The sequence below is a fragment of the Ornithorhynchus anatinus genome, chromosome 6 (assembly GCF_004115215.2).
Source record: "Ornithorhynchus anatinus isolate Pmale09 chromosome 6, mOrnAna1.pri.v4, whole genome shotgun sequence".
NCBI classification, from domain to species: Eukaryota; Metazoa; Chordata; class Mammalia; order Monotremata; family Ornithorhynchidae; genus Ornithorhynchus; species Ornithorhynchus anatinus.
In genome coordinates this window covers 42,698,190-42,725,883 of record NC_041733.1, presented here as the reverse complement: position 1 = coordinate 42,725,883, position 27,694 = coordinate 42,698,190, and the positions used below count along the sequence as shown (strand labels likewise).

The 27,694-nt window shown below is 52.3% G+C and overlaps 1 protein-coding gene across 1 annotated transcript; it reads left to right on the top strand.

The window, feature by feature from the left end:
• Window positions 1-14,818: 14,818 nt before the first annotated feature.
• LOC100086117 (toll-like receptor 13) lies at window positions 14,819-18,012 on the top strand. The gene has a single exon (XM_029067111.2). It carries the CDS (start codon window positions 15,046-15,048, stop codon window positions 17,887-17,889), a length of 2,844 nt encoding a protein of 947 aa, XP_028922944.1. The 5' UTR covers window positions 14,819-15,045; the 3' UTR covers window positions 17,890-18,012.
• Window positions 18,013-27,694: the final 9,682 nt, after the last annotated feature.

Below are 27,694 nucleotides of genomic sequence, written 5' to 3'. Positions count from 1 at the left end.
TGGGCTCGTGGTTTCTCTTCCCAGCCCCTCCTCGCTGACACCATCCACTCCTCCGAGACCAGCTACAAGAGTTCCCAGTGGCTGCAGCGAAACTACATGACCAGAGTCAGTGAGGCCAACGCATTCCCAGCCTTGAACGATGCTTCCAGCCTGGGTTTCCCGTAGAACGTGAGAAGCAGAGTGGCCTAGTGGAAAGAACCAGGGCTTGAGAGAAACAGGGCTTGAGGTTTAATCCCGACTCTGCCAATTATTTGCTGTGCGACCTTGGGTGAGTCACTGCACTTCTCTGGGCCTCAGTTTCCCCAACTGTAAAATGGGGATTCAATACCCGTTCGCCCTTCTTAGAATGGGAGCCCCATGCGGAACAAGGGACGGTGTTCAACCCGATTAACCCGTGTGTACCCCAGCACTTAGAACAGCCCCGGACACATAGTAAGCGCTTGACAAATTCCACAGTAACAGTAATACCCAAGCTATGACTACCTTACTGCTTCTAGCTCACGTATAATGAGATGCTGGATAGCCGGATCTGGTCATAGTAGGATTAGTTTTACTCATTTCGTAGATTGTAAATAATTTAGTTGGCCACGGGAAATCTTTCAGAGGAATCAAAAATCAGATTTTCTGTCATTCACTGTAGTCTGCGCCTCTACATCTATACGTAAATATTTGCTGGCAGGCTGCGCCCCTGTGCGGAATACTAGTTAACGTGGAGCTGTTCCGAAAGAAATCGGGCGCTGACATCACAGGGTAGGGCTTCCCGCCTGCCGCACGGGCATCGATATTTATACTCCAAGAAGTCAGTGTCGTTGGATTTCCGGTCCACCCCAGTGCACGGGTGGGGCCAAGGCGTGAAAGGGGATCGCCGCGATGGCGGGAGAGCGGGCCGGCATTTGTCTCCTTCCCGACCCAGCCTTGGTGGACCAGAGCAGCAGGCACAGAAGAAGAAGGGAGGAGGAAGAAGAGCTTCACCCCAACTACAGCCATCACACTCCCTGTTCCTCCTCTAACTTTTTGGCTTCAGAGGCTACGAGGATTTGAGGGACGGCGGCAGCAGTCTCGCGTCTTACCCAGGTCCATACACCGAGTGCTGTCCTTTCTGCTGAGCACTCAGCCGGACTGAGCACCTGTCCCCATCCAATACCCTTTGTCGGTCTCCGTCTCCCTCTTCCAAATTCCAGGCGGAGCACGAGCGATTCGGCTGGAATGAACGTACACCGGCACATCCCGCAGTGCAGCGGGGTGATGCTCATGGAAAAGGGTCAGAAATGGCCACGACTTGGGGGTGTCTTGCCATAGACTTATACTTTTATTGACATTCTATTGCAGAATCTCTGGGGATTGATTGGAAATCCCTTTACGTGCCATATGCGGCCACATTAACCCCCACCAAACTATTATTCAATGTGGGTTGCAAAGAAATGCAAAGCGTACCATCACAGCGTGAACCAAATGAAGTGAGGTGATATGACCCTGAACCTTTTCAGGAGGCTATGGAAGCTTGTTCTGCCGACCAGATTGGTGCTTTTTTACCTTGAGCCAAGAATCCCCCTAAGTAAGATTGAAGTTCAGCCTTCCTTCTTCCTTTCATGAAGTTCCAGGGAGCCAAGGCCACCCCATTTGGACGCCTTGGTGTCCCTTTCTCCATCCGGATCCTTCCTCTTCAGTCATTTTTATAAGTTCATCCGCTTTCTTGAAGATTGAGGCCAAACTTCTAAATCCCAAGCTGGTGGTGGTGGCATAGCTGGTGGTGAAGAGACCCTAACATCTCTCTCTGTCGAGTGCCCTGAGGCAAAGCTTTGGATTCTGGAGGTCGCACGAGGTCTTCCGGACAAAGGTCTAATCGACCACTGCCACGTACGTTTCTAAATTAAATCGCCTCCGTAGTTCAACAACTCCTTTGGTTTCTGCTCGGGTATCTCTTCTACCGACTTAAAAATCTGGGTCCTTCGGTGGTCAGAACTCCCTCCAGGATCCATTCTTTAATTGCTTCCTCTCAGCCTTGGGTCGGTGGCTGGGTGGGAAGCAAATGACCAGGAATTTCCTTACCTTAACACTGAGGGGAAATGTCTGGCTTTGATGCGGAGAAAAGCATCAAACTGTATAGATTGTATCCAGGTGGGGGGAGTTGTATGGTGGGAGTGGCGGAGACTTAGGGGTAGGTTTTCAAACAATCTCAACTATTTCCCTTGGGCCGCAGATTCCCCGGGGGTGCCAAAATCTAAGGTTCACCAAGACGGGTAAGAGCCACAAGGCAATTGGTGGCCAACATGTAAAGAGAACCTTGAAAGGAAAGTATATAACCTCTGTCTACCTCCCCCTCCCATGCTTCCCAATCTCTCTGTCTCCCCCTCCTCTCCACCCACCTGTCCGTACCCCAAGCGTTCATCTCAAGGCGTGGCTATTTTTCAGACCACACTATCTTTCCAGAATTAGGCTTTCAGAGACGGTGTGGGTAAAAACGTGAAGTTGATCTTGCCTCTGTGAGTGTGATTGAGTGTGTGTGTGCGAGTACGCATACTTACTAAAACGTTCACGCTAGCTGGGAGGAAGCAAGGCGATGGGTGGAGCTGACTGAGGATGACTGCATAAGCCACCAGTCCGGCCTGGCACAAATATCATCTTCCCTTTCACCGGATGGTTTGGCTATTCATTTCCTGCACATAACCCCACTTCTGATCTTGACCATCATTTATCCTCCGAGACCGCTCCGAATGAGGAGCAGCAGAGAAATGGCAAACGTGTGATATGTGTTCCTCTCCCCAGTGTCCGATTGAAAATTGGGGTCGTCCCCCCCTGCCCCCACCACCAAGGGGCAAGTTTGTAGAGCTGGATGCCGCTTGTTTGTCAGATTTTCTCCTGTGTGGACCTGCAGCTGTGGGCTATATGGATGCTGGTGGCCAGTCTCCCTGGAAAGAAGGGCTTGCCCAAAGGACCAAGAGATCTTGAGTCATGGGGCTGGATTGCCTCTCCCCCCGTTCCCTTCCTCCCCTTCTCCTCTTCTCCCCCTCCCTCCTCCTCCCCTCCCTCTTCTCTCTCTCTCCCCCTTTTCTCTCCTCCTCTCCCCCTCCTCCTCTCCTCCGCAATCCCTTCTCTCCTCTCCCTCTCCTCCTCTCCTGCTCCTCTTCCCCTGCTCTCCCTGCTCCTCCTCCTCCTCTCCTTCGAGACCCTTCCGTAACACAGAATTCTTCATAGGAGAGAAAGTTGGGGCGGAGGAGGGGAGTAAGAATGAGATGTAGTCAGGGAGAATTGAAAAGACAAATATATTTTTTTACATAGAGAAGGCAAGTGCATTTCTATTTGAACTTTGTATTCCCTTTTTCCTCTTTGTCATTCCCATCCATTTTCTGTCAGATGAGTGCGGTCAGCTTCAAAAGACAAGAAAACCCCAGAATCCAACACTCATGCAGACGAACATTTGGCAAAATCCAAAGTCTCAGATATTTGGAAATGCCTCTTTGAATTTGGAAGGCTCCAATGTTAGGGATGCTCTTAGGCATTTAAGTGTTGTAGAACTGACAAAGGAGAAGAAGGCCTATTGTGGGAAAATTGGACATTTTTCCCCCCAGTACTGTACATGTGTCATATGATGTCCACCTTTTAGACAATTAAACTTGATGCCTTGTGAACAAATAACTTTATATTGTATGTTAAATTAAAAATATGCATATATAAAATTCTCTAGTCTGGGCAAACGGAGTTTCTGAAAGAGCACTGTAGCTAAAAGGTTTCTAAGAATGTAGGTTTTTTTGGGTATCTCTTTTATATGGGATGGAACCCAGTCTGAAATTAATAGCTGAAATTATGACCTGGAACAAAATAGCAGTTTAAAAATTTTGGATCGAGATGTTACATTAGATTGACTTTTTTTTATACCTATACCATTGTCTGCTTCTTCCATTTAAGAGTGGCCTCTGGTTCCTGGTCATGGAAAGAAGCCAACTTGAAAACTTGACCCAAGGCACAAACACCTTCCCACCAGACAGTCCCAGATCTGGAATACAGCTACCTATAATAATAATAATAATGATTATGGTATTCGTTAAGCGTTTACTATGTGCCAGGCACTGTAATAAGTGCTGGGGTGGATACAAGCAAGTCGGGTTGGACACAGTCCCTGTCCCACATGGGGCTCACAGTCTTAATCCCCATTTTACAGATGAGGTAACTGAGGCCCAGGGAAGTGAAGTGACTTGTCCAAGGTCACACAGCAGCCAAGAAGTGGTCGGGATTAGACGTGACTCCCAGGCTGAGTCAACTACGTCATGCTGCTCCCCTAAGAATGTGTCCCCTTCCACTTTGTGCACGCTTTTATGCCACTACTTATTTCATGTCCAGAACCAGAAGTCCAAAGCCAATATGTTGAGTTACATGAATTTTTTTGTTCCTCAGATAGCGGGCAGGGCTGTGCAATATTCCCTTAGCGACTTCTGTTCTGTCACAAAGGTGCTCTGTTCTGTCTCTCTTTAATGAAGCTTGTCTGATCATTCTTCTGTCAAGGACGTGCCTTCGGATTTATAATTACAGTATTGTCGAGATGGACTCTGCAGTGTCTGGTTTGTGAAGTCTTGAAAAGTTTCGGATACCCCTGTGCGCCTGTTCATTAAAAGGCAAAATTGGATCGGTGGGTTTCACACTTTCCCTTCACCTGCAGAGAATGTGTGTTTGCTGTCGTATTGTACTCCCCAGTGCTTAATACAGTGCTCTGCTCAGTAAGTGCTCACTGAATAGGACTGAATTGAATGAATGAACTTCAGACATCCAGAATAAGGGTTCACTGAAGCAGCGCTGAGAAGCAGCATGGCGTAGTAGATAGAGTGTGGCCCTTTAAGTCAGAAGGTCATGGGTTCTAATCCTGGCTCTGCCACACGTCTCGGTGACCTTGGGCAAGTCACTTCACTTATGTGGGCCTCAGTTACCCTACCTCATCCGTAAAGTGGGGATTAAGAATGTGAGCCCCATGTGGGACAAACACTGTGTCCAACTTGATTCAATTTTATCTACCCCAGCGCTTAGAACAGTGGTTGGCACATAGTAAGCACTTAACAAGTACTATTATTATTCCTTGTTGGTAATGAAACTTTCCTCACACAGACATCTTGGTTGGGATGAAATTAATGCCAGATGCCATCCTTTCCTGGCTTTTTGCTTCTAGAAGTAAAATGGGAATCGTGCTGCTCGTGAGATTCCTATTCCCTGGATAACCAGCTAAATCCCACTCAAGTTGGAATGGGTGAAGAGTGAACCCCTTATGGAAAAATGAAATGTCCAAACCTTAGAAGAAGGTTGAAGCAGTAGATGATGTCAAAAGACGTCCATCTATGGCTTTTATGGAGGGCTTTCTAGTTGAAGAGAACTCTTCTTAATTGCTCGGAAGTCTCTGAGACCACTGGGAGACATGATCCCCGTCCATGGGTAAGTTAAAGTCTAGAGAGGACCCAGGCTAAGAAATAAGTTATACAGCCAGCGAATAAAGATATATGGCAGGGTATAAAGATATGGAGAGAAGTGCTGGGGGGCTGAGGGTGGCATGGACAGCACATGCTTAAAGGGTAGAGACCCAAGTGCATAAGCATTGGGAGAAGCAGTGTGGCTTAGTGGGTAGAGCACGGGCCTGGGAGTCAGAAGGACCTGGGTTCTAATCCTATCTCCGCCACTTGTCTGCTGGGTGACCTTGGGAAAGTCACTTCACTTCTCTGGGCCTCAGTTACCTCATCTGTAAAATAGGGATTAGGTCTGTGAGCCCGATGTGGACAGGGACTGTGTCCAACCTGATTTTCTTGTATCCACCCCGGTGCTTAGTGTAGTGCCAGGCACACAGTAAGCACTTGACAAATACAATTATTAATACTCTCCTCTTCCCTGATCTATAACTAATTTTAATTCTATCTTCCCTGTAGGGTGTATGCCCCTTTCACCTGTACCATGCTCTCCCAACCACTTAATACAGTGCTCTGAACGCTAATAATAATTAGGGTTTTAAGCACTTGCTGTGTGTCAGTAACCGTTCTTAGCCCCGGGATAGATATAAGTGAATCAGGTCAGACACAGTTCATATCCTCGACGGGGCTCAATCTAAATAGGAAGGGAGAACAGGTATTGAATTCCCAATTTACAGTTGAGGACACGGAGGCACAGAGCACTAACGTGACTAGCCCAAGGTCACACGGCAGACAAGTGGCAGAGTTGGGATTAGAATCTAGTTCCTCCGACTTCCAGGCCGTAGTTCTACGAGGCGGCGGCTTCTTAACGCTCAGTTAAGTGCTCTGAGTGCTCAGTGGAAGCCAGGGTTCGTGTCAGCACAGTCTACGGTCTCGAAGGAAGGAAGTCTTGTGAAGGTGGAAGCGAGTACCCCTCCTTGCCAGCTGCTGCCTCGCCAAGCAGAGATTTCTTCGCGGAGGAAGTAAATCCGAGACCTAACTCACGAGTCAGGAAACGGCCCAGATGGTCACCAGATTCTGCCCAGGACTTCGTGGCCCCAAGGGAGCCCGATTTGTCAGGGAAATGGCGGGCGGGTGGCCGGGAGGGCCGTTTCCGGGGCCTATCACAATGACTGAACAAATGGGGCTGAAAAGGGATAGTTTGGGCTCATGCAGATGGACCACCTCACTGAACTGAGGGTCTGCCTGTCTCGCGGATGTTTCCCGCACCTCATGCCCCCCGCCCCCCACCGCCATTCCCCGTAAACTACCAGTCTGGAAGACTTTGGTGATGAAGCTGCTGCATCGCTAGACGATAGCAAGGATGGGTGGCTTTTTTAAAAATAGTATTTGTTAATAGTGATGATGGTATTTGTTAAGCGCCATCAGGGAGGGACCTCCATGGCCTCTATAAGACCATCGTATTTCAGGGAAATTTTTTGATAGAACGGGCGAGTTTGAGTCCATAACCGCGTAGGGAAACATTTCAGGCCAAGCTGGACTTTGGCAGCTCCTGAGCTAGAGGGCATTTTGGGCACCGCCAGGAGCCAGAAGGAGCATGGCTTAGCGGATAGAGCAAGGGCCTGGGAGTCAGAAGGATATGGGTTCTAATCCTGCCACCACCACTCGTCTGCTGGGTGATCTTGGGCAAGTCACTTCACTTCTCTGCACCTCAGTTCTCTCAAACGTTGGAAGAAGAGGAGAACTGAAGGAAGAGGAGGAGGAGCAGGATTGGAGGAAGAGGAGAATTGGAGGGCGAGGAAGAGGGTTAGATGGGGAGGAGTTTGGATGGGGAGGAGAAGGATTGGACGAGGAGGGGGAGGATAGGATGAGGAGGAAGATTGGAGGGGGAGGAGGATTGGAGGAGGAGAAGGATTGGACGGGGAGGAGGAGGGTTGGATGGGGAGGAGGGTCGGATGGGGAGTGGGTGAAGAAGGATGTCTGGCTTCTGATGCCCCAGGGTGCTGGGTGTAGGGCAGGACTCCCGGTTAGTTGTGCCAGGGCTCAGAACTGCCCTTCCAGCCTCCCCCAACCCCAGTGTGCTTAGCCTGCGGGACGGGGAGGATGACATGGGGGAGGAAGGGGTGGTATGTGGAGTGGGAGAAGGAGGATTTGATGGGGAGGAGGAGGGTTGGATGGGGAGGAGAAGGATTGGATGAGGGGGAGGAGAAGGATTGGATGAGGAGGAGGATTGAAAGAGGAGGAGAATTGAAGGAAGAGGAGGAGGAGCAGGATTGGAGGAAGAGGAGAATTGGAGGGCGAGAGGAGGAGTGTTGGATGGGGAGGAGAAGGGTTGGACGAGGAGGGGGAGGATAGGATGAGGAGGAAGATGGGAGGAGGAGGAGGAGAAATGGGGAGGAGGATTGGAGGAGGAGGGTTGGTTGGGGAGGAGGCTTGGATGGGGAGTGGGTGGAGAAGGGGGAGCAGGATAAGAGGAGCAGGTGGATTGGAGGGAGGAGCATGAGAGGAGGGGGAGGGTTGGATGGGGCGTGGGAGGAGAAGGATGGGATGAGAAGAACTGAAGGAGGAAGGGTGGAGGACGAGGAGAAATGGGGAGGGGGAGGGCGGGGAGGGGAGGAGGAGGAGAATTGGAGGAGGAGCCTGCGTCCGGAGGCTGGGGTTGTTGGAAACCCGAGGCGGGATAGCGGTGCTCCTCAGCCCTCGCTGGGCGGGCCGGTGATGGACGAGCCTCCGCCCGCGGACCCTCGGACCTCCTGGCTCCCGGAGCGGCGGTGCGTGGTTGGGGCTGGGGCCGCCGGGCGGCGGGATCGCCTGGCTCCCCAACCCCCCGGGGCAGGGCAGGGGAGGGGAGGGGAGGGAGTGGCTGACCCTGCCTGCGCCCCCTTCTCCTCCCCAGGTTGCTGCTGGGCTTTGGGAGGGGCTTTACTGAGCGCTTCCTAGGTGCCGGGCACTGTACTGGGCGCCCAGGGGGAATCCAAGCAAATCGCGTTGGACGACGGTCTTGATGGAGTAACGGGGACGGGGGGAGTGCTTCAGCGCCTACCGGGTGCCAAGCACTGTGCCAAGCACTGGGGCCGACCGGGTGCCATCTGGGGAGGGGGATAATAATAATGACGATGGCATTTGTTAAGCGCTTCCTATGTGCCAAGCACTGTTCTAAGCGCGGGGGAGGACACAAGGTGATCAGGTTGGCCCACGTGGGGCTCACAGTTTTAATCCCCATTTTACAGATGGGGTCACCGAGGCCCAGAGAAGTGAAGTGACTCGCCCAAAGTCACACAGCTGACAAGCGGCCGAGCCGGGATCTGAACCCATGACCTCTGACTCCCCAGCCCGGGCTCTTAACACTGAGCCACGCCGCTTCTCTAACGCGCGGGAATATGCGTTCTCCACCTTGCCAGGGAGATAGACATACATTAAGAGCTTAGGACAGTGCTCAGCGCTTAGAACAGTGCTTGGCACATAATAAGGGCTCAATAAACACCGTCAGTATTATGAAGACACCGCCTCCCCTGCCTCTAGACTGTCAGCTCGTCGTGGGCAGGGAATGTGACTGTTTATTATTGCCTTGTTGCTTTCCCAAGCGCTTAGTACAGTGTTCTGCACACGGGGCTTAATGAATTCGTTCAATCGTATTTACTGAGCACTTATGGGCAGAGCGCTGTAGATACGATTGAAAGAATGGATGGGTAGAGAAGAAGCAACGTGGCTCAGTGGAAAGAGCCCAGGCCTGGGAGTCGGAGGTCGTGGGTTCTAATCCCGGCTCCGCCAATGTCAGCTGTGTGACTTTGGGCGAGTCACTTCACTTCTCTGTGCCTCAGATACCTCATCTGTAAAATGGAGATGAAGATTGTGAGCCCCACGTGGAACAAACTGAGTTCTGGCAGCACTCAGAACAATGCTTGGTACGTGATAAGCACTTAACAAATGCCACTATTATTCTTACTATTATTATTATTATTACCGGATGGGGAGGAGGAGGATGGAGAGGGGGGAGAAAGAGAGCAGCTGAGAGGAATAGGGTCCTGGGGCAGGGAGGGGAGAGCCTGGACTTGACAGAGAACCCAGGCATCCCAGCCCCGGAGATGGCCCCGGCTGGGAACCGGGGGTGTCAGGCCAAAGGGCAGGGTTCTGGCCTGGGTCTTCAGGATATTCCTGGCAGAGTCTCAGGAAGGGCAATGAAACTGCGAGGCAGAAAGTGCAGAAGCCCAGAGTGGGCCAGGACCAGAAACCAGCCCGCCCTGGGCACAACCTGACCAGAAGCCCGGGTCCCCGTTAGAAAGGCCTCGGAGACCCCGGAGAGAGTCGGGGAAACGGACGCGGGGGTGGAAAATGGATCCTGTGATGAAGGGGAGAAGGTAGGCCTGAGGGGTGACACGATTCCTGACCGGAGCAGAGGATGGACTTGGGCCAGGGCCCTTCAGTGTCCATGGAGCTCTCAACAGGAGGAAAAAGTGAGGTCAGGCACAAGGAAAAACATTCTGACTCAGTGGGATTCAACCCTAATCCAGTTTGCCAAAGGCTGTGGAGTTCTCAACCCTGGATATGTAAGCATGGGGGGGCTTCATTGCTCCCAATGCATTCATACATACATACACACCCCCACATACCCCTACCCACCCACCCTCCTCCCTTCTTACCCTCTCCCCACCACTCTCCCTCCTCTCCCTTCTCTCTCTCTCTCTCTGCCCCCTCTCCCTCATCTCTCTGCCCCTTCTCCCTTCCTCCTCGCTCTACTTTCTCTTCCCTCCTCCCTCCAGTTTTCCAAAGGCTAAGGAATTTCCGACTCTGGATATTTAAGCATAGGGATTTCATTGCCTCCACCCCCTCAACCCCTCTCTCTCTCCTCCCCCTCACCCCCAATCCACCTCCCTTCCCCTCTCTCTCCCTTGCCCCCGCCCCCGATCTCTCTCCCTCCCCCGCCCCCCACCTCTGTCAATCTCCCACCTCTCTCTCCCCTCCTGAGTCTTCCTCAGGAGGCTTGGACAGCAGTCGGTTGACCATACACATAAGCCACCCCCACCAAAGACACACACCTTCCTGGCAGGAACTCAGAACCACCCTGGCTTCTTCTTGCAAGTCCGTCTTTCACAATCTAGTCATTTCCTGCTGCTCACAACCACCCACCCTCCCCCAGGCCCAGGGCACTGGGCAATCGCCACTCCCTTCCTCCCTCCCGGGGCAGCGGTTCCTCACCGGGTGGCCCGGGCAGAGGGGTCCGTGGACACTGGTCTTGAGAGCTGCAATTTCGAGCCCAAGGGAGAGCGATTTCCCAGGACCCCACGAAGCCAGGACTGACCGTCAAGAAGGGAACCACCAGGCAGGACCCGGCACATCTCCTCCAAGAGGCCTTCCCTGACTAAGCCTTCCTTTTCCCTTCTCCCACTCCCTTCTGTGTCACCACGACTTGCTCCCTTTATTCATCCTCCCTCCCAGCCCCACAGTATTTATGTACATAGCTGTAATTTTATTTCTTTTATATTCACGTCTGTCTCCCCCTCTAGATTGTAGGCTCGCTGTGGGCAGGGGATGTATCTGTTACAGTGTACTCTCCCAAGCACTGCACACAGTAAGAGCTCAATAAATACGATCGACTGCCTGACTGCCTGACAGCTTCCCCTCTCACTCAGCCCCATAGAAAGCCCCCAGGCAAGGGTCCAGTGGGAAGCAGCCTGTTCTGGGGGAAAGGACTGCGTTCTAATCCCACTCCTGCCACTTGTCTGCTGTGTGACTTTGGGCAAATCACTTCTCTGTCCTTCAGGTATCTCATCTGTAAAATGGGAACTGGGGCTGCCATGTGGGACAGGGACTGTGTCCAACCTGTTATCTTGTATCTACCCCAGCACTTAGTACAGTGCCTGGCATTCATACATTCATTCAGTCGTATTTATTGAGCACTTATTGTGTGTAGAGCACTGTACTAAGCACTTGGGAGAGTACAGTGCAACAATAAGCACATACATTCCCGGCCAACAAAGTGCTCACACATAATAGGCACTTAACAAATACCATTAAAAAAAAAATTAGGAAAGGACAGGACAATCAGGCCCAGGACAGCCAGCTTGGGGAGGGCAGAGAACCAGAGAGGAATCAGCCAACTGACAATATGAATGGAGCTTTCTGTGTGCAGAGTACTGTACCAGTCACTATAGAGTTAGTAGCAAAATGATCCCTGCACTCAAGGAGGTTATGTCCTAGTGGGTAGAGTATAAGCCTGAAAGTCAGAAGGGCATGGGTTCTTATCTCAGCTCCGCCACTTGCCTGCTGTGTGACCTTGGGCAAGTCACTTCACTTCTCTGAGCTTCAGTGACCTCATCTGTAAAATGGGGTTTGAGACTGTGAGCCCCACATGGGACAGGGACTTGTGTCCAACCCGATTTGCTGGTACACTCCCCCTCCCCCCGCAGCACTCAGAACAGTGACTGGCACATAGTAAGTGCTTAACAAATATCAAAGTTATTCTTATCATTATTATTAGTAAAGTCTAGCTGGAGAGACAGGCAGGAAGGGGGAAGGTGGAATGAAGCTCCGAAGTCTATGAACGAGTGGTGAAAAAGAGGAAGAGTGGGCAGGATGAACGGCTCAGGGAGAGAGAAAGGCCCTGACCCGCTAGTTCTCTCTCAGAAAGACCAGGGAGGTGATTAATCAATCAATGCTATTTATTGAGCACTTACTGTGTGCAGAGCACAGTACTGAGCGCTTGGGAGAGTCAGTTTCCCCACCTACAGCGAGCTTCCCTGCCCCATCCCATTCAGGTTGCCATACTGTAGGAACATAAGGCTAGTAATCTTCACTATGACATCCTGAATAATCAATCAGTGGTATTTATTGAGTTCTTATTATGGGCTAAGTGCTATGTATTAAGTGCTTGGGAGAATCCAATATAATAGAGTTGGTAAATACGGTTCCTATCCACAGTGAGTTTATAGACTAGAGGGAGAAACAGTAAATAAATAAATTACCTATATGTACATTAAGTGCTGTGAGGCTGAGGGTGGGGTCAATACCAAGTGCCCGAATAATAATAATTATGGTATTTGTTAAGTGCTTACTATGTGTTGGGCACGGTACTAAGCGCTGGAGTAGATAAAAGATCATCAGGTTGGACACAGTCCCCGTCCCACGTGGGGCTCACAGTCTCGATCCCCAATTTACAGGTCACTGAGGCCCAGAGGAGTGAAGTGACTTGCCCGAGGTCACACAGCAGACAAGGGGCAGGGCCGGGATTAGAACCCATGACCTTCTGACTCTCAGGGCTGTGCTCTATCCACTAGGCCATGCTGCTCATAGAGGGGAGAGGGAACCAGGAAAGAGAGGACTTAAGGAAGATCTTTTAGAGGAGATATGACCTTCATAAAGCTTTGAAGGTGCGGAGAGTGGTGGTCTGGCATATTTAGAGGGGGAGGGAACTCCAGGCCAGGGTAGATACAGGTTCATCATTCATTCAGTAGTATTTATTGAGCGCTTACTATGTGCAGAGCACTGCCCTAAGCGCTTGGAATGTACAATTCAGCAACAGATAGAGACAATCCCTGCCCGATGACGGGCTTACAGTCTAATCGGGGGAGACAGACGGACAAAAACTAAACAACATAAACACGATAAATAGAATCAAGGGGATGTACACTTCATTAACAAAATAAATAGGGTAATAAAATATATACAAATGATCACAGTGCTGAGGGGAGGGGAAGGGAGAGGGGGAGGAGCAGAGTAATCAGACCGGACACAGTCTCTGTCCTCTGTGGGGTTCCTAGTTTAATGGGGAGGGAGTACAGGTATCAAATCCCCATTTTACAGATGAGGAAACTGAGTTGGACCCCTTGGTCTACTTTTCATGGGTGGGCTGAACTCTGATTTCATAGGTGGGAGTCACTGGGACAGATTTGTCAAGATTTGAGGGAAATGCAAGTTTCCTTTTCCAGCAACCCCCTCTTTCAGACTTCTGGTGCCCAGTTCCTTCCTCTACCAGATATCACTCAAAAAAGGAACTTGGAGGCGGGGGGCATTTGTTGCATTTTGAAATCCTAGCCACAAGTGAACCTTGAGTAACATTTGCTGCAGATTATGAATAATAACATTAATAAGAGCAGAATTTGAGTACTTAATCTGTGCCAAGCCCTGTACTAAGAACAGGGGTAGATTCAAGATAATCAGGTTGGATGCAGACCACATCCTACAAGGGACTCACGGTCTTATGGGGAGGAATAATAATTAATAATAATTATGGCATTTGTTTAGCGCTTACTTTGTGCCAAGCACTGTTCTAAGTGCTAGGTGACAGAGATTGAATTTTCAGGTGAGGAAAATGAAGCACAGAGAAGTGAAGTGACTTGCCTCAGTTTTCCCAGTAGGGAAGTGGCAGAGGCAGGCTAGATCCCGGGTCTTCCGATTCCCAGGCCCGGCCTCCTTCCCCTAGACAACGCTGTTTCTCACGTACATTCCTTCTCCTCTCCCATTTCCCATTACCTCTTTTGGGTCAGGAGGCAACGTTTTCAGGAAGCCTTTCTTGATTAACCCCACCCACTGTCCAGCCTCCTACACCAATCCTGAACCCCCGTTTCCTGCCGCGTCTGTCTTGGTTGTCTTAGTAGACTAAGTTCCTTGAAAGCGGAGTCTCCTGGTTATTTTTCCCGGTGACCTTTATCGAGCATCAAACTGAGCTGGAATGACTCTAAAGAGAGAAGTTGTGCCAGTTCTCTACGGGCAGTATCTTCTCTATCCCCGGTAGGTCCCATAAAGGAACAAATGCTCAGGTAAGTACAAAGCTGTGGTTGGCTTGACCCTTGACGAGAAATCTGCGTTCTTAAAGACTCCCTAATTTCTCCTGGCTTCCTAAGGGGTAAACCTGAGGGAAGGATCTGGGTTCTAATTCTACCACTTGTCTGCGGTGTGACCTTGGGCAAGCCACTTCTCTGTGCCTCAGTTACCTCGTCTGCAAAATGGGGATTAAGACTGTGAGCCCCATGTGGGACATGAATTGGGTCCAACATTCAAGTAATCAATCGTATTTATTTTGTTCTTACTGTGTGCAGAGCGCTGTACTTACGTGCTCGGGAGAGTACAATACAATAGAGTTGGAAGACGCATTCCCAGCCCACAACGTGCTCACATTCTAGAGGGGGAGACAGACATTAATATAAAGAAAGAAATTACGGCTGTGGACTCTGGACGAGAGCCCCAGGAACAGAGCCTGGCTGTAGAAAAGCCAGCAAGATTTAATAATAATGTTGGTATTTGTTAAGCGCTTACTATGTGCAGAGCACAGTTCTAAGCGCTAGGGTAGATAAAGGGTAATCAGGTTGTCCCACGTGAGGCTCACGGTTAATCCCCATTTTACAGATGAGTTAACTAAGGCACAGAGAAGTGAAGTGACTTGCCCACGGTCACACAGCTGACAAGTGGCAGAGCCGGGAGTCGAACTCTTGACCTCTGACTCCGCAGCCCAGGCTCTTTCCACTGAGCCACGCTGCTTCCCCTGAAGCTATGCTGCTTCAGGGAGGGTGAGTCGGGTTAACCCGGAAAGACCGACCCCTGTCCCTTTTCCCTTTCAGCCCCCTCCTCTCCTGGTGCAGGGAAAAAAGTCCGGCGGGACACTGTGGCCGGGCCTGAGCCCTTGACGGACCGGCGAAGGGAGGGGGTCGCCCCCTCCCAGCCCCCGGGGATGGAGCCGGAGGACCCCCCGTCCCCCAGGTGGCTGGACCTCGTGTTGGCCGGATTGGCCCTGCTGTCCCTGGCCCAGGCCTACGGCTTCCGCAAGTGCGCCCAGTACGAGCTGGACGTCCGCCACGTCATCTGCATCCACAAGTCCATCGCCAACCTGTCGGAAGCCATCGGCGAGCTCCCCGCCTACACCACCCACCTGAACCTGTCCCAAAACCTCCTCCCGGCCCTGCCTTCCCAGGGCTTCGCCCACCTGCCCGGCCTGGAGGATCTGCGCCTGGAATGGAACCACATCAGCGACATTAGGCCCGGGGCCTTCTTGGGGCTCGGGAACCTGACCCTCCTGAACCTGGTGGAGAACAAACTCGTGACCGTCAACGACTCGTCCTTCCTGGGCCTGTCCCGGCTCCGGATCCTGCTCCTGAACCACAACTTCATCGTCACCGTCCAGGAGCGGGCCTTCGCCCCGACGCTCGACCTGAGGCTACTGAACCTGAGCCGCAACTCCATCGCCGACCCGCCCCCGGTCGTGGCGGCCCTGAGGAGGCTCCGGCGCCTGGAGGTCCTGGACCTCTCCCGAAACAAAATCTCCTCCCTGAGGGGCTGCTCGGGGACCCTGCCGGCTCTGGCGGAGCTGCGACTGTGCGACAACCTGCTGACAGCCCTGGACTTCTCTTCCTGGCGGCCTCCGAACCTGACCAGCCTGGACGTCTCCCGGAACTTGCACTTGCATGAGGTGAGGCTGGACGGGCTCCCTCGCCTGACGTCCCTGAACCTGAGCACCACCGAGGTGGACCTGGAGCGGCTCGGAGGCCGGGCCCCGCGGGGCCTGCGGGCCCTGGACCTGTCGTTCACCGTGGGCAACCTGAGCTCGGTGTGCGGCCTCCTCGAGCGTCTGCCCCGGCTGGAGTCGCTGGGCTTCCGGGGGAACGGGGTGATGGCCCGGGACGTCAGAAGCCTGGCCAACTGCTCCGGCCCGCTGCGCTCCCTGGACCTGGGGGGGAGCTCCACCCTGACCGGGCTGGTCGATGCCGAGCTGGACGCTGTGCCCGGCCTGGAGTGGCTCAGTCTGAAGGGGAGCCAGCTGTCGCAGGTGAGCAACGCCTCCTGGGGCGCCCTGAGGAACCTCACCGTCCTGGACCTGAGCCTCAACCGGCTGAAAGCCTTCCCGGACTGGACCTTCGGGCCCCTGGGCGCCCTACGCTTCCTCGACCTCTCCCGGAACCCACTGGTGGAGGTGGCCGGCGCGGCCTTCTCCGGCCTGGGGGCCCTGAGGGAGCTTCACCTGGCCGGCTGCTGGGTGGTGGCCATCAGGTCGAGCTCCTTCGCCCCGTTCCCCAACTTGGAGGTCCTGAACCTGCGGGAGAACAACATCCGCACGCTGAAGAAGAAGACCTTCCAGGCCCTGGGGAAGCTGCATCTGCTGACCCTGTCCCAGAACCGCCTAGGGGCCATCGAGCAGGGCGCCTTCCGGGGCCTGCACAACCTGCGCCACCTCGACCTGGCCTACAACATCCTGACCGGCTTCCACAAGGGAGTCTTCAGGGACCTGGAGGGGCTGGAGGTCCTGGACCTCAGCTTCAACAAGATCACCTACGAGACCAACAGGACGGAAAGCCCCTTCACCGGTCTGCCGGCCCTGAGGCGGCTCAACCTGGAGGGGCAGCTGAACGGGATCCAGGTGGTCCCGTGCAACTTCTTCAACGGGCTGGGCGGCCTGCGGGAGCTGCTCCTGGGGAAGAACTCGGCCGTCTTCCTGGACTCGAACCAGCTGGACCCCCTGACCAACCTGACCAGCCTGGACATCTCGGGCACCAGGGCCGGGGAGCGCGGCCTCTTCCTGAGCCTCGGCCTCTTCCGCCCCCTTGGCCGCCTGGTCCGGCTGCGCCTGGAGAACAACAACCTGGAGTCGCTCGGGCCCGGCATGTTCTCCGGCCTGAAGAGCCTCCGCATCCTCTCGCTGAGGTTCAACAGCCTGAAGGTGGTCGACCGGGACCACGTTAGGGACCTCCCGGCCCTGCGCTTCCTGGACCTGTTCGGGAACAGGCTGGACTGCACCTGCGGAAACCTGTGGTTCAAGAACTGGGCCGTGGGCAACGCCAGCGTCCAGGTCCCCTACCTGGGCAGCTACGCCTGCAGCCAGCCGGACACCAACAGTCTGCTGGTGGACTTCGACGACCCCGTGTGCAACTATGAGCTGGGCAAGGTCTACTTCCTGTGCTCCTCCACCCTGGTGCTCGCCACGCTGGCGGGCACCCTGCTGAGCTCCAAGCTGAGCTGGTGGCTGCGCTACGGCCTCTACGTGGTCAGGACCTGGACCGAGGCCAGGTGGAAGCGGGAGGACCGCCCCTTCACCTACGACGCCTTCGTGTCCTTCGCTGCCGACGACGAACGCTGGGTGTACGAGGAGCTGGTCCCGGCCCTGGAGCGGGACGGCCGGCCCGCCTTCCGCCTCTGCCTGCACCACCGCGACTTCGAGCCGGGCGCCGACATCTTCGAGAACATCCAGGCGGCCGTGGACACCAGCCGCAAGACGCTGTGCGTGGTCAGCCGCCACTACCTGCGCAGCGAGTGGTGCCGCCTGGAGGTGCAGCTGGCCAGCGTCAAGATGGTCTACGACCACCGGGACGTGGTCATCCTCATCTTCCTGGAGGACGTGCCCACCTACCGGCTGTCCGGCTTCCACCGGCTCCGCAAGCTGGTGAAGAAGCAGACGTTCATCACCTGGCCGGAGGACCCCGGGGAGAGGCCGCTCTTCTGGGCCCGGATCCGCAACGCGCTGGCCAACCGGACGGTGGGGGACGAGGGGGACGAGGAGGACAAGCAGCTGATCGTGGCCACGTGATCGGGCACGGGCCGGCGGGAGACGCCTCGGGCGGCCGGAAGACGGGTCGGGGGGAGGGTGACGCCTCCCGGGACCTAATAATAATCACTGTGGTATTCGTTCACCATTCATTCGATCATATTTATTGAGAGCTTTATTGAGACTCCAGTCTATTCTTCACTCCGCTACCCGGCTCATCTTCCTGCAGAAACGATCTGGGCATGTCACTCCCCTTCTTAAACAACTCCAGTGGTTGACTATCAACCTCCGCTCCAAACAAAAACTCCTCACTCTAGGCTTCGAGGCTCTACATCACCTTGCCCCTTCCTACCTCTCCTCCCTTCTCTCTTTCTACCGCCCACCCCGCACGCTCCGCTCCTCCGCCGCCCACCTCCTCACCGTCCTTCGGTCTCGCCTATCCCGCCGTCGACCCCTGGGCCACGTCCTCCCGCGGTCCCGGAACGCCCTCCCTCCTCACCTCCGCCAAACTGATTCTCTTCCCCTCTTCAAAACCCTACTTAAAACTCACCTCCTCCAAGAGGCCTTCCCAGACTGAGCTCCTCTTCTCCCTCTACTCCCTCTACCACCCCCCCTTCACCTCTCCACAGCTAAACTCTCTTGTCCCCCCTTTCCCTCTGCTCCTTCCCATCTCCTTTCCCATCCCCTCAGCACTGTACTCGTCCGCTCAACTGTATATATTTTCATTACCCTATTTATTTTGTTAATGGAATGTACATCGCCTTGATTCTATTTAGTTGCCATTGTTTTTACGAGATGTTCTTCCCCTCGACTCTATTTATTGCCATCGTTCTCGTCTGTCCGTCTCCCCCGATTAGACCGTAAGCCCGTCAAACGGCAGGGACTGTCTCTATCTGTTGCCGACTTGTTCATTCCAAGCGCTTAGTACAGTGCTCTGCACATAGTAAGCGCTCAATAAATACTATTGAATGAGAGCTTACTCTATGCAAAGCACTGTAACTAAGCTCTTGGGAGAGTCTTGTCTCGTCTTAGGCCGTCGAGTCGTCTCCGACCCGTAGCCACTCACACATCTCTCCCACAACGCCCCACCTCCTCCTGCCGTCGTTCCGGTAGTGGATCCGTAGAGTTTTCTTGGTCAAAATCCAGAAGCGGTTGACCATTGCCTCCTTCCGCGCGGTAAACTTGAGTCTCCGCCCTCGACTCTCTCCCGGGCCGCAGGGCGGGTGAGTTTTGACTTGTAGCTGATTGCCTTCCGCTCGCTAGCCACTGCCCAAGCTAGGAATGGAACGGGCAGGCCTCTGCTTGACTCTCCCTCCTGTAACCTCCTCTAGACTGTGAGCTCAGTTTGGGCAGGAATGTGTCTGTTATTATATCGTACTCTCCCAAGTGCTCAGTCCTCTGCACACAGTAAGTGCTCAATAAATACGACCGAATGAATAAATAGCCAAGAGTGGTAGAGTGCTGGAAACTCTCCAGGTTTGATCCTGACAGGGAGCTTCCTCAGTTACCTCTGTAAAATGGGGATTAAGACTGTGAGCCCCACGTGGGCATAGACTGTGTCCAACCTGATGAGTTTGTATCTACCCGAGCGTTTAGTACGATGCCCAGCACATAGTAAGCGCTTAACAAATACCATCGAACAACATTATGGGAGTGTTCCTGACTGTTCCACATTTTCCTCGCCTGCCCTGCTTCTCGGAGTGAAAAATGTCGCAGCTGCCGACCCACCCCTACCTCAAGGAGACCTCTCTCCTGCACCTGCACAGAGTAGGCGTTCACAAAGTGCCATTAATCAATCGATTGATTGCCGGCTCTGATATATTGCACTCGTTGCTAGTGGCTAGAGCACAATCCCAGGACCTGGGTTCTAATCCCGGCTTCGATGCTTGTCTTTTGGGTGACTTTGGGCAGGTCACTTCACTTCTCTGTGCCTCAGTCACCTCATCTTTAAAATGGGCATTAATACTGTGAGCCCCAAGTGGGACAGGGATTGTAGAGTGTAGACTCTATAAGCTCGTTGCGGGCAGGGAATGTGTCCGTTTATTTTTCTATTGAATGTACTCTCTCAAGTGCCTAGTACAGTGCTCTGCACAAGGTAAGTGCTCAATAAATTCAATTGAATGAATGACAGGGACTGCGTCTGACTTCGTTAGCTGGTACCTACCCCAGCGTTTGGCACAAAATAAGTGCCTAACACAGCACTGATATCCATATCTGTCATTTTTTTAATTTGTATTGATGTCTGTCTCCCCTACTCTAAGCCCGCAGTGGGCAAAGAATGTGACTGTTTATTTCTGTACTCTCCCAGGTGCTTAGTACAAAGCTCTGCACGCAGTAAGCGCTCAATAAATACGATTGATTAAATGAACGAATGAATGATTGAACAAATTCTACAATTATTATTATTATTATTACACAGCAAACATTCACTGATGTTGCCAGCGACTCTCAGAACTCCCTACTGACCGGCCTGTGAAGCATCGCGGACTGCAGGGTGCTCAGAGCATCCAGAGTGAGCACTGGCGGCTGGGAGAAAGCCCCTTCCTTGGGATCCTTGTGTTTCTTTCATTCGTTCATTCATTTATTCATGCATTCGATCAGTTGCATGTATTGAGCGCTTACTGTGTGCAGAGCACTGTACTAAGCGCTTGGGAGAGAACAATACAACAATAAACAGACACATTCCCTGCCCACACGAACTGACAGTCTAAAGCGGGGAGAAAGACATTAATTGAGAAGCAGCGTGGCTTAGGCCTGGGAGTCAGAAAGACCTGTGTTCTAATCCCAGCTCTGTCACGTGTCTGCTGTGTGACCTTGGGCAAGTCACTTCACTTCTCTGGGTCTCAGTTACCTCATCTGGAAAATGGGGATTAAGAGCGTGAGCCCCATGTGGGACAGGGACTGGGTCCAAAGTGATTAGCGTGTATCTACCCCAGCACTTAGAACGGTGCTCGACACATAGTAAGTGCTTGAAAAAGTACCATGATAACAATAATATAAATAAATAAGTGCTGTGGAGCTGGGAGTGGGGAGGAACAAAGTATGATACAGAAGGGAGTGGGAGATGAGGAAAGGGGGCGCTTAGGGCTGGCCTCTTGGAGGAGATGGCCCTTCATTAAGGCTTGGAAGATGGGGGAGAGTCATGGTCTGTCGGATATGAGGTGGGAGGGCGTTCCAGGTCAGAGGCAGGACGCATGCGAGGGGTCGGTGACGAGAAAGGCGAGATCAAAGCACAGTGTTTAAGTATAAACGAGCTGGCAGTTGGTTTAATTGTCTGGCGGGCCTGGGCCTCTGTGGTCAGAGCCACAGCTCTGAGGGAGCTGGGCTGGTTATGGAAAGAGAATGCGTCTGTTCTATTGTTATACTCTCCCAAGCACTTAGTACAGTGCTCTGCACACAGTAAGCGCTCAATAACTATGATTGACTCAGCCCCTCTTCTTCATTCAATCAGATTTATTGAGAGCATACTGTGTGCAGAGCACTGTACTAAGCTCTTGGAGAACAATATAATAATAAAGATACATTTCCTCCCTACATTCCCTGCCCGCAACGAGTCTGCAGTCTACAGGGTGAAGCAGACGTTAATAGAAATAAATAAATTACAGATATGTACAGAAGAGCCGTGGGGCCGGGAGGGGAGGATGAATGAAGGGAGCAAGTCAGGGCAAAGCAGAAGGGAGTGGAAGAAGAGGAAAGGACGGTTTAGTCGGGAAAAGCCTCTTGGAGGGGATGTGCTTTCAAAAAGACTTTGAAGGGGGAGAGAGGAACTGAGGGTCAGATGCAGTGAGAAGCAGCATGGCCTAGTGGATAGACCACGGGCCTGGGAGCCAGAAGGACCTGGGTTCTAATCCCGGCCACTTGTCTGCTGTGCGACCTTGGGCAACTCTCTTCAATTCTCTGTGCCTCAGTTACCTTATCTGTAAAGTAAGGATCGAGACTGTGAGCCCCATGTGGGACAGGGGCTGTGTCCAACCCAATTTGCTTGTTTCCACCCCAATGCTTAGTACAGTGCCTGGCACATAGTAAGAGCTCAACAGATACCATAATAATTATTAGTGTTAATTGAGGAGGGAGGACCTTCCAGGCCAGAGGTAGGATGTGGGTGAGAGGCTGGCCGTGCTTCTGGCCACCTCTGCCAGTATTCCCAGAAACCTCCCTGCTCCTGCCCCAGGACACCAAAGGAAAAGAGTTTCATTTCCTTTTCCTCTGGCTCCCTCTCAGTCGCTGCCCCTGAAGCTCAGTTCCTGGTGGAATCCCCAGTTTTCCTCCTCGGGGAGGAACTGGGGCCCAGTTGGGCTGCTTGAGCCCAAACCCGTTTACCCCCCGGCCCCCCACCCCGGCCCCTGCTCCCATTTTGGGGTTCGTATCCACGAGGGGCAGAGCCGTCTCTCAGTAAGGCACTGCCCTGTCAGGCCCCAGTGCCACCCTGTTGCTTTCAGGGAAGGGGCATGGCCTAGTGGATAGAGCCCAAGCCTGGGAGTCAAAAGGACCTGGGTTCTAATCCCGGCTCTGCCAAATGTCTGTTGTGTCACCTTGGGCAAGTCACTTCACTGCTCTGTGACTTGGTTACCTCAGCTGTAAAATGGGGTTTAAAATTGTAAGCCCTATGTGGGACAGGGACTGTGTCCAATCTGATTTATTTGTATCTATCCCAGCGCATAGAACAGAGCTTTGCACATATTACATGCTTAGCAAGTTCCTTAATTACCTGTGAGCTAGGATGTGGTGGGAGAGAGCTGACTTAAAGCCAATGGTCAGGAGTTTCTGCTTCATACAGAGAGAAGAGGTCACCGCTCGAGTTTTTGAGGAGTGGGGAGACAGTGCTTAGTACAGTGCTCTGCACACAGTAAGCACTCAATCAATATGATTGAATGACATTTTGGGAAATTGATCCAGGCAACAGAGTGAGGAGGGGAGAGGTTGGAGGCAGGGAGGTCCGAGTGAAGGCTGATGCGGCAGTAGTCAAACCGGCATACCTGGATCAGTGCGGTGGCTGTTTGGCTGGAGAGGAAAGGGTGGTTTTCCCAAACTCCACTTCTCCCTCCAGCTTCTGCTCTTTCCTTCTTCTTTTAAATGGCACTTGTTGAGCACATACTGTGTGCCAGGCGCTGTTCTAAGCGCTGGGGGAGAAATACAAGGTAATAAGGTTGGATACAATCCATGCCCCACATGGGGCTCACAGTCTTAATTCCTATTTTACAGATGAGGTAATGATGCCCAGAGAAGTGAAGTGACTTGCCCGAAGTCACACAAGCAGACAAGTGGCAGAGCTGGGACTAATGCTAATAATAAAAATGAATAATAATAATAATAATGGTATTTGTTAAGCGCTGACTATGTGCCAGGCACTGTATTAAGCGCTGGGGTGGATACAAGCAAATTGGGTCACACGCAATCCCCACCCCACATGGGGCTCACTGTCTCAATCCCCATTTTAGAGATGAGGTAACTGAGACACAGTGAAGTGACTTGCTCAGGGTCACACAGCAGACAAGCGGTGGAGCCAGGATTAGAACCCACGACCTCTTGCCTCCCAGACCTGTGCTCTATCCACTTCCACCATGCTGCTTCTCTCCTTCTGACTCCCAGGCCTGTGCTCCAGCCACTTATCCACACTGCTTCCTTTCCATCTTTCCCCTGGTTCCACCCCGGGTGGTCCCCGTGCGGCTACTTTGAGGTGATTTTCGGAGAGGAAGCGGGCTTTCTCCAGGTCCCCTGGAGCCGGCCCACAGTCCCTCCCGGGTGGGTTGCTGTGGACGGTGTTCCAGGGAGGATGACTACGGATTTCTCTGCATCCTCCCGGTTTCTCTGAATCAGTGAGCCAACTCCCATCCTGTCTCCAACCCGACTGAGAGTCAGAGACTTGGCCGGGAAGAACTCGTCACTGCGGTGGGCCTCGGCGATGCCTTTTACCTGATTGTTTTTTTCTCTTCTGATTAGCAGCCGAGTGGAGCAGTGACTGGCTCCAGAAGCCATGTTTCCCCCTGGCCCGCCGGACACCGGGGGCTGCTCCCCTCGCCCCCTCCCTGGGTTGGAAGTCTGAGTCACCTCACTTCTCTGTGCCTCAGTTCCCTCATCTGTAAAATGGGGATTAAGACCGTGAGCCCCACGTGAAACAACCTGATTACCTTGTATCTCCCCCATTGCTTAGAACAATGCTTGGCACGTAGTAAGCGCTTAACAAATGCCACAATTATTATTATTAGAACAGTGCTTTTATACATAGAAGGAGCTCCAGCAATACGATTGAGTGAATGAATAAATGAATGGATGGATGAAAGATGAACGATTCTGTTCCCTGGACAATGTTTGGCCTTCCTGGGATTGGGGCTGGAGACCAGGCCCGCTTCCTGCCCTCGAAGAGCTTCCAGTCTGAAAGCAGTGGGAAGCCCACCGCCATTGACGTGGGACCCGTCGGCGTGATGGTGTCGGGAGAGCGTTGAAGGGAGGAGAGAAGGGAGATGGGACTGGAGGGTTGGAGAAGGAGCGGGGTTAATTGGAATAAGCTCCTGAAAGGAGACGACCTTGAACGTGACAACGAGAAGCACTGTGGGGAAGGATGTGGGTTGGCAGAGCGGAGGAGGAAGGCTGCGGTTGCTTGTCTCCAAGAAGGCCGCACTCCCAAGACGCCCCTGAGTGATCCCTGCACGCCCTCGTCTCTCAGGGGCATCTTGTGGGGTCGGTCAACCCGGAGGCAGGCGACAGCTGCCCTCTTCCCCTCTGCTCAAGGTTGTCCGTCGGTCAATCGTATTTATAGAGCGCTTCCTGTGTGCAGAGCACTGTACTAAGCCCTTGGGACAGAACGATATAGCAATAAACAGACACGTCCCCCGACCGCAATGAGCTCACGGTCTAGAGGGGGAAACAGACGTTAATAGAAATAAATGAAGCTTCTCCTTTTAGGACCTTTTGCGGTGGCTCTTCCCATTCCTGGGCGGAGGGAGAGCTAGGTGTCCTCACAGGTGGTTTCCCTAGGCAAGCTTGGCGTGATCCTCATCTGAACCAAGTCTACACCGACTGCCGGGTGAGTTGTGCTGAGGAGACACTGCCCTCCGAGCCTGGGTGGGAGAGAGGATAGAGGGCGGGGCTCAGAAGGGATCCAGTGAGGGAGAGAAGCCAGCTCTGCCACCCTCACCGAACTGAGGAGTAATAATAATAATAATAAAGATAATAATGGTATTTGTTAAGCACCTACTCTGTGTCAAGCACTGTTCCAAGCACTGGGGTAGGTACAAGTTAATCAGGCCGGACACAGCCCTTGTCCCACGTGGGGGTTCACAGTCCGAGTAAGACAAGCTACGTGGCCTAATGGATAGAGCACGGACCTGGGAGTCGGATACAAGGCGATCAGGTTATCCCACATAGGGCTCACAGTTTTTAATCCCCATTTTACAGATGAGGGAACGGAGGCACAGAGAAGTTAAGTGACTTGCCCAAAGTCACACAGCTGGCAAGTGGAGGAGCCGGGATTCGAACCCATGACCTCTGACTGTTGACCAGAAAGCCTCCATGCCTACACAAAGGAATGCCTTTGATTGGAGGCTTCCATAGCTAATTCTCACCCTTGTATTTTTTCCCCAATGAATTACCTTGTTCGATTAATTCTCTCAGAGTTTATTCCAGCACTTTCCACACCGTAGACACTCAGTAAGTATTTCTGCATCAAGTTCTCTCCTCAAAACAGTCTCTCTCTAGGCCCAGGTCCCTTTACTCTGCTTAGGGGGAGTTCAATCAATCAGTGCTATTTCTTAAGTGCTTACCGTGTACAGAGCAGTGTACTAAGCACTTAGGAGAGTACAACACAATAAAGTTGGTAATGTTGGTATCTGTTAAGCGCTTACTATGTGCAGAGCGCTGTTCTAAGCGCTGAGGGAGATACGGGGTAATCAGGTTGTCCCACATGAGGCTCACAGTCTTCATCGCCATTTTACAGATGAGGTCACTGAGGCCCAGAGAAGTGAAGTGACTTACCCACAGTCACAAAGCTGACAAGTGGGAGAGCTGGGAATCGAACCCATGACCTCTGACTCCCAAGCCCGGACCCTTTCCACTGAACCACGCTGCTTCTCACTATATAATACATTACCATATAATATAATACTGTAGTATAGTATTATATAATATATTAGTATATGATATATTATCATGTATATCATATATCATACATATAATCACATATTATGATATATTAATGTTATTATTGTTGTTGTTGTTGTTATTATTACATACTTACTATTTTACTCTCAGCCCGACGGCAGCAGTGGTTTAGACTGGGAGCCCGTCGTTGGGCCGGGGAGGTCTCTGTCTGTTACTCTGTTGTGCATTCCAGACGCTTAGGACAGTGCTCTGCACAGAGTAAGCGCTCCATCAATGCGACTGAACCAATGAACGAATGGACGAATGAATAATGAAACGAATGAATGAATACATGCACGAATGAAAAATGAAATGAATGAATGAATACATGCACGAATGAAAACAAACGAATGAATGAATGATTGATGAATGAAAATGAACGAATGGATGAATGAAAGAATGAAAATGAATGCATGAATTGAAACGAATGAAGGAATGAAAGAGAATGAATGAATGAAAATGGACGAAGGAGCGAACGAGAATGAATGAATGAATGAAAATGAATGAATTGAAACGAATGAATGAATGAAAGAGAATGAATGAATGAAAATAAATGAATGAAAATGAATGAATGGATGAACGAAAATGAATGAATGAAAATGAATCGAAACGAACGAATGAATGAATGAATGAGAATGAATGAATGAATGGAAACGAATGAATGAATGAAAATGAACGAATGGATGAACAAAAATGAATGAATGAAAATGAAGGAATTGAAACGAATCAATGAATGAAGGAGAATGAATGAATGAAACGGAATGAATGCATGGGAACGAATGAATGAATGAAAACGAACGAATGGATGAACGAGACTGAATGAATGAATGAATACAAAGGAATGAAAGTGAACGAATGAAAAGGAATGAATGAATGAATGAAAACGAATGAATGAATGAATGAAAAGGAACGGATGAGCGAAGATGAGTGAATGCATGAAAACGACTGAAGGAATGGAAATGAATGAGTGAAAAGGAACGAGTGAACCAACGGAAATGAACGCATGAATGAATGAATGAAAACGAACGAAGGAAAATGGACGAAGGAGCGAACGAGGAGGAATGAATGAAAAGGAATGAATGAATACGAACGAACGAATGACTGCAAAATAATCATGATAATGTTGGTGTCTGTTATGCGCTGACTACGGGCCGAGCGCTGTGCTAAGCGCTGGGGGAGACCCCACGTGGGGCTCCCCGGCTTCATCCCCATTTTACAGATGGGGTCGCTGAGGCCCGGAGCAGGGACTCGCCCACCGTCCCGGGATTCGAACCCAAGACCTCTGACCCCCAAGGCGGGGCTCTGGCCCCTGAGAGCCGCGCTGCTTCTCTAGCTTCTCGGTGACGTCATCTGCCCGATGGGGGAGGAAGCCGGGGAGCCCCACGTGGGACCCCCCTCCCCCCCCCCCCCGCCGTGGCCCCCAGCGCTTAGCCCAGGGCTGGGCACCGAGGAGGCGCTCATCAAATAGCAAGACGAGGGGGCTCCCCAGGAGGGGCCGTCACGTGGGCTACGTGCGGGACGTGAGCGAGGCCGACCTGCGGCCCAGCTGCCCATCCCGCCGCCGACCAATGGCAGCGGGGCGTCCGTCCGTCCTGGCCAATGGGAAGCGTCGGGGGCGTGGCCAGCGGGGGGCAGCCTGGGCGCCGCCTCGGGCCCGTCCTTCCCCCGCAGGAGTCGTCGTCGCCGCCGCCGCTGCCGCTGTACTGGACGC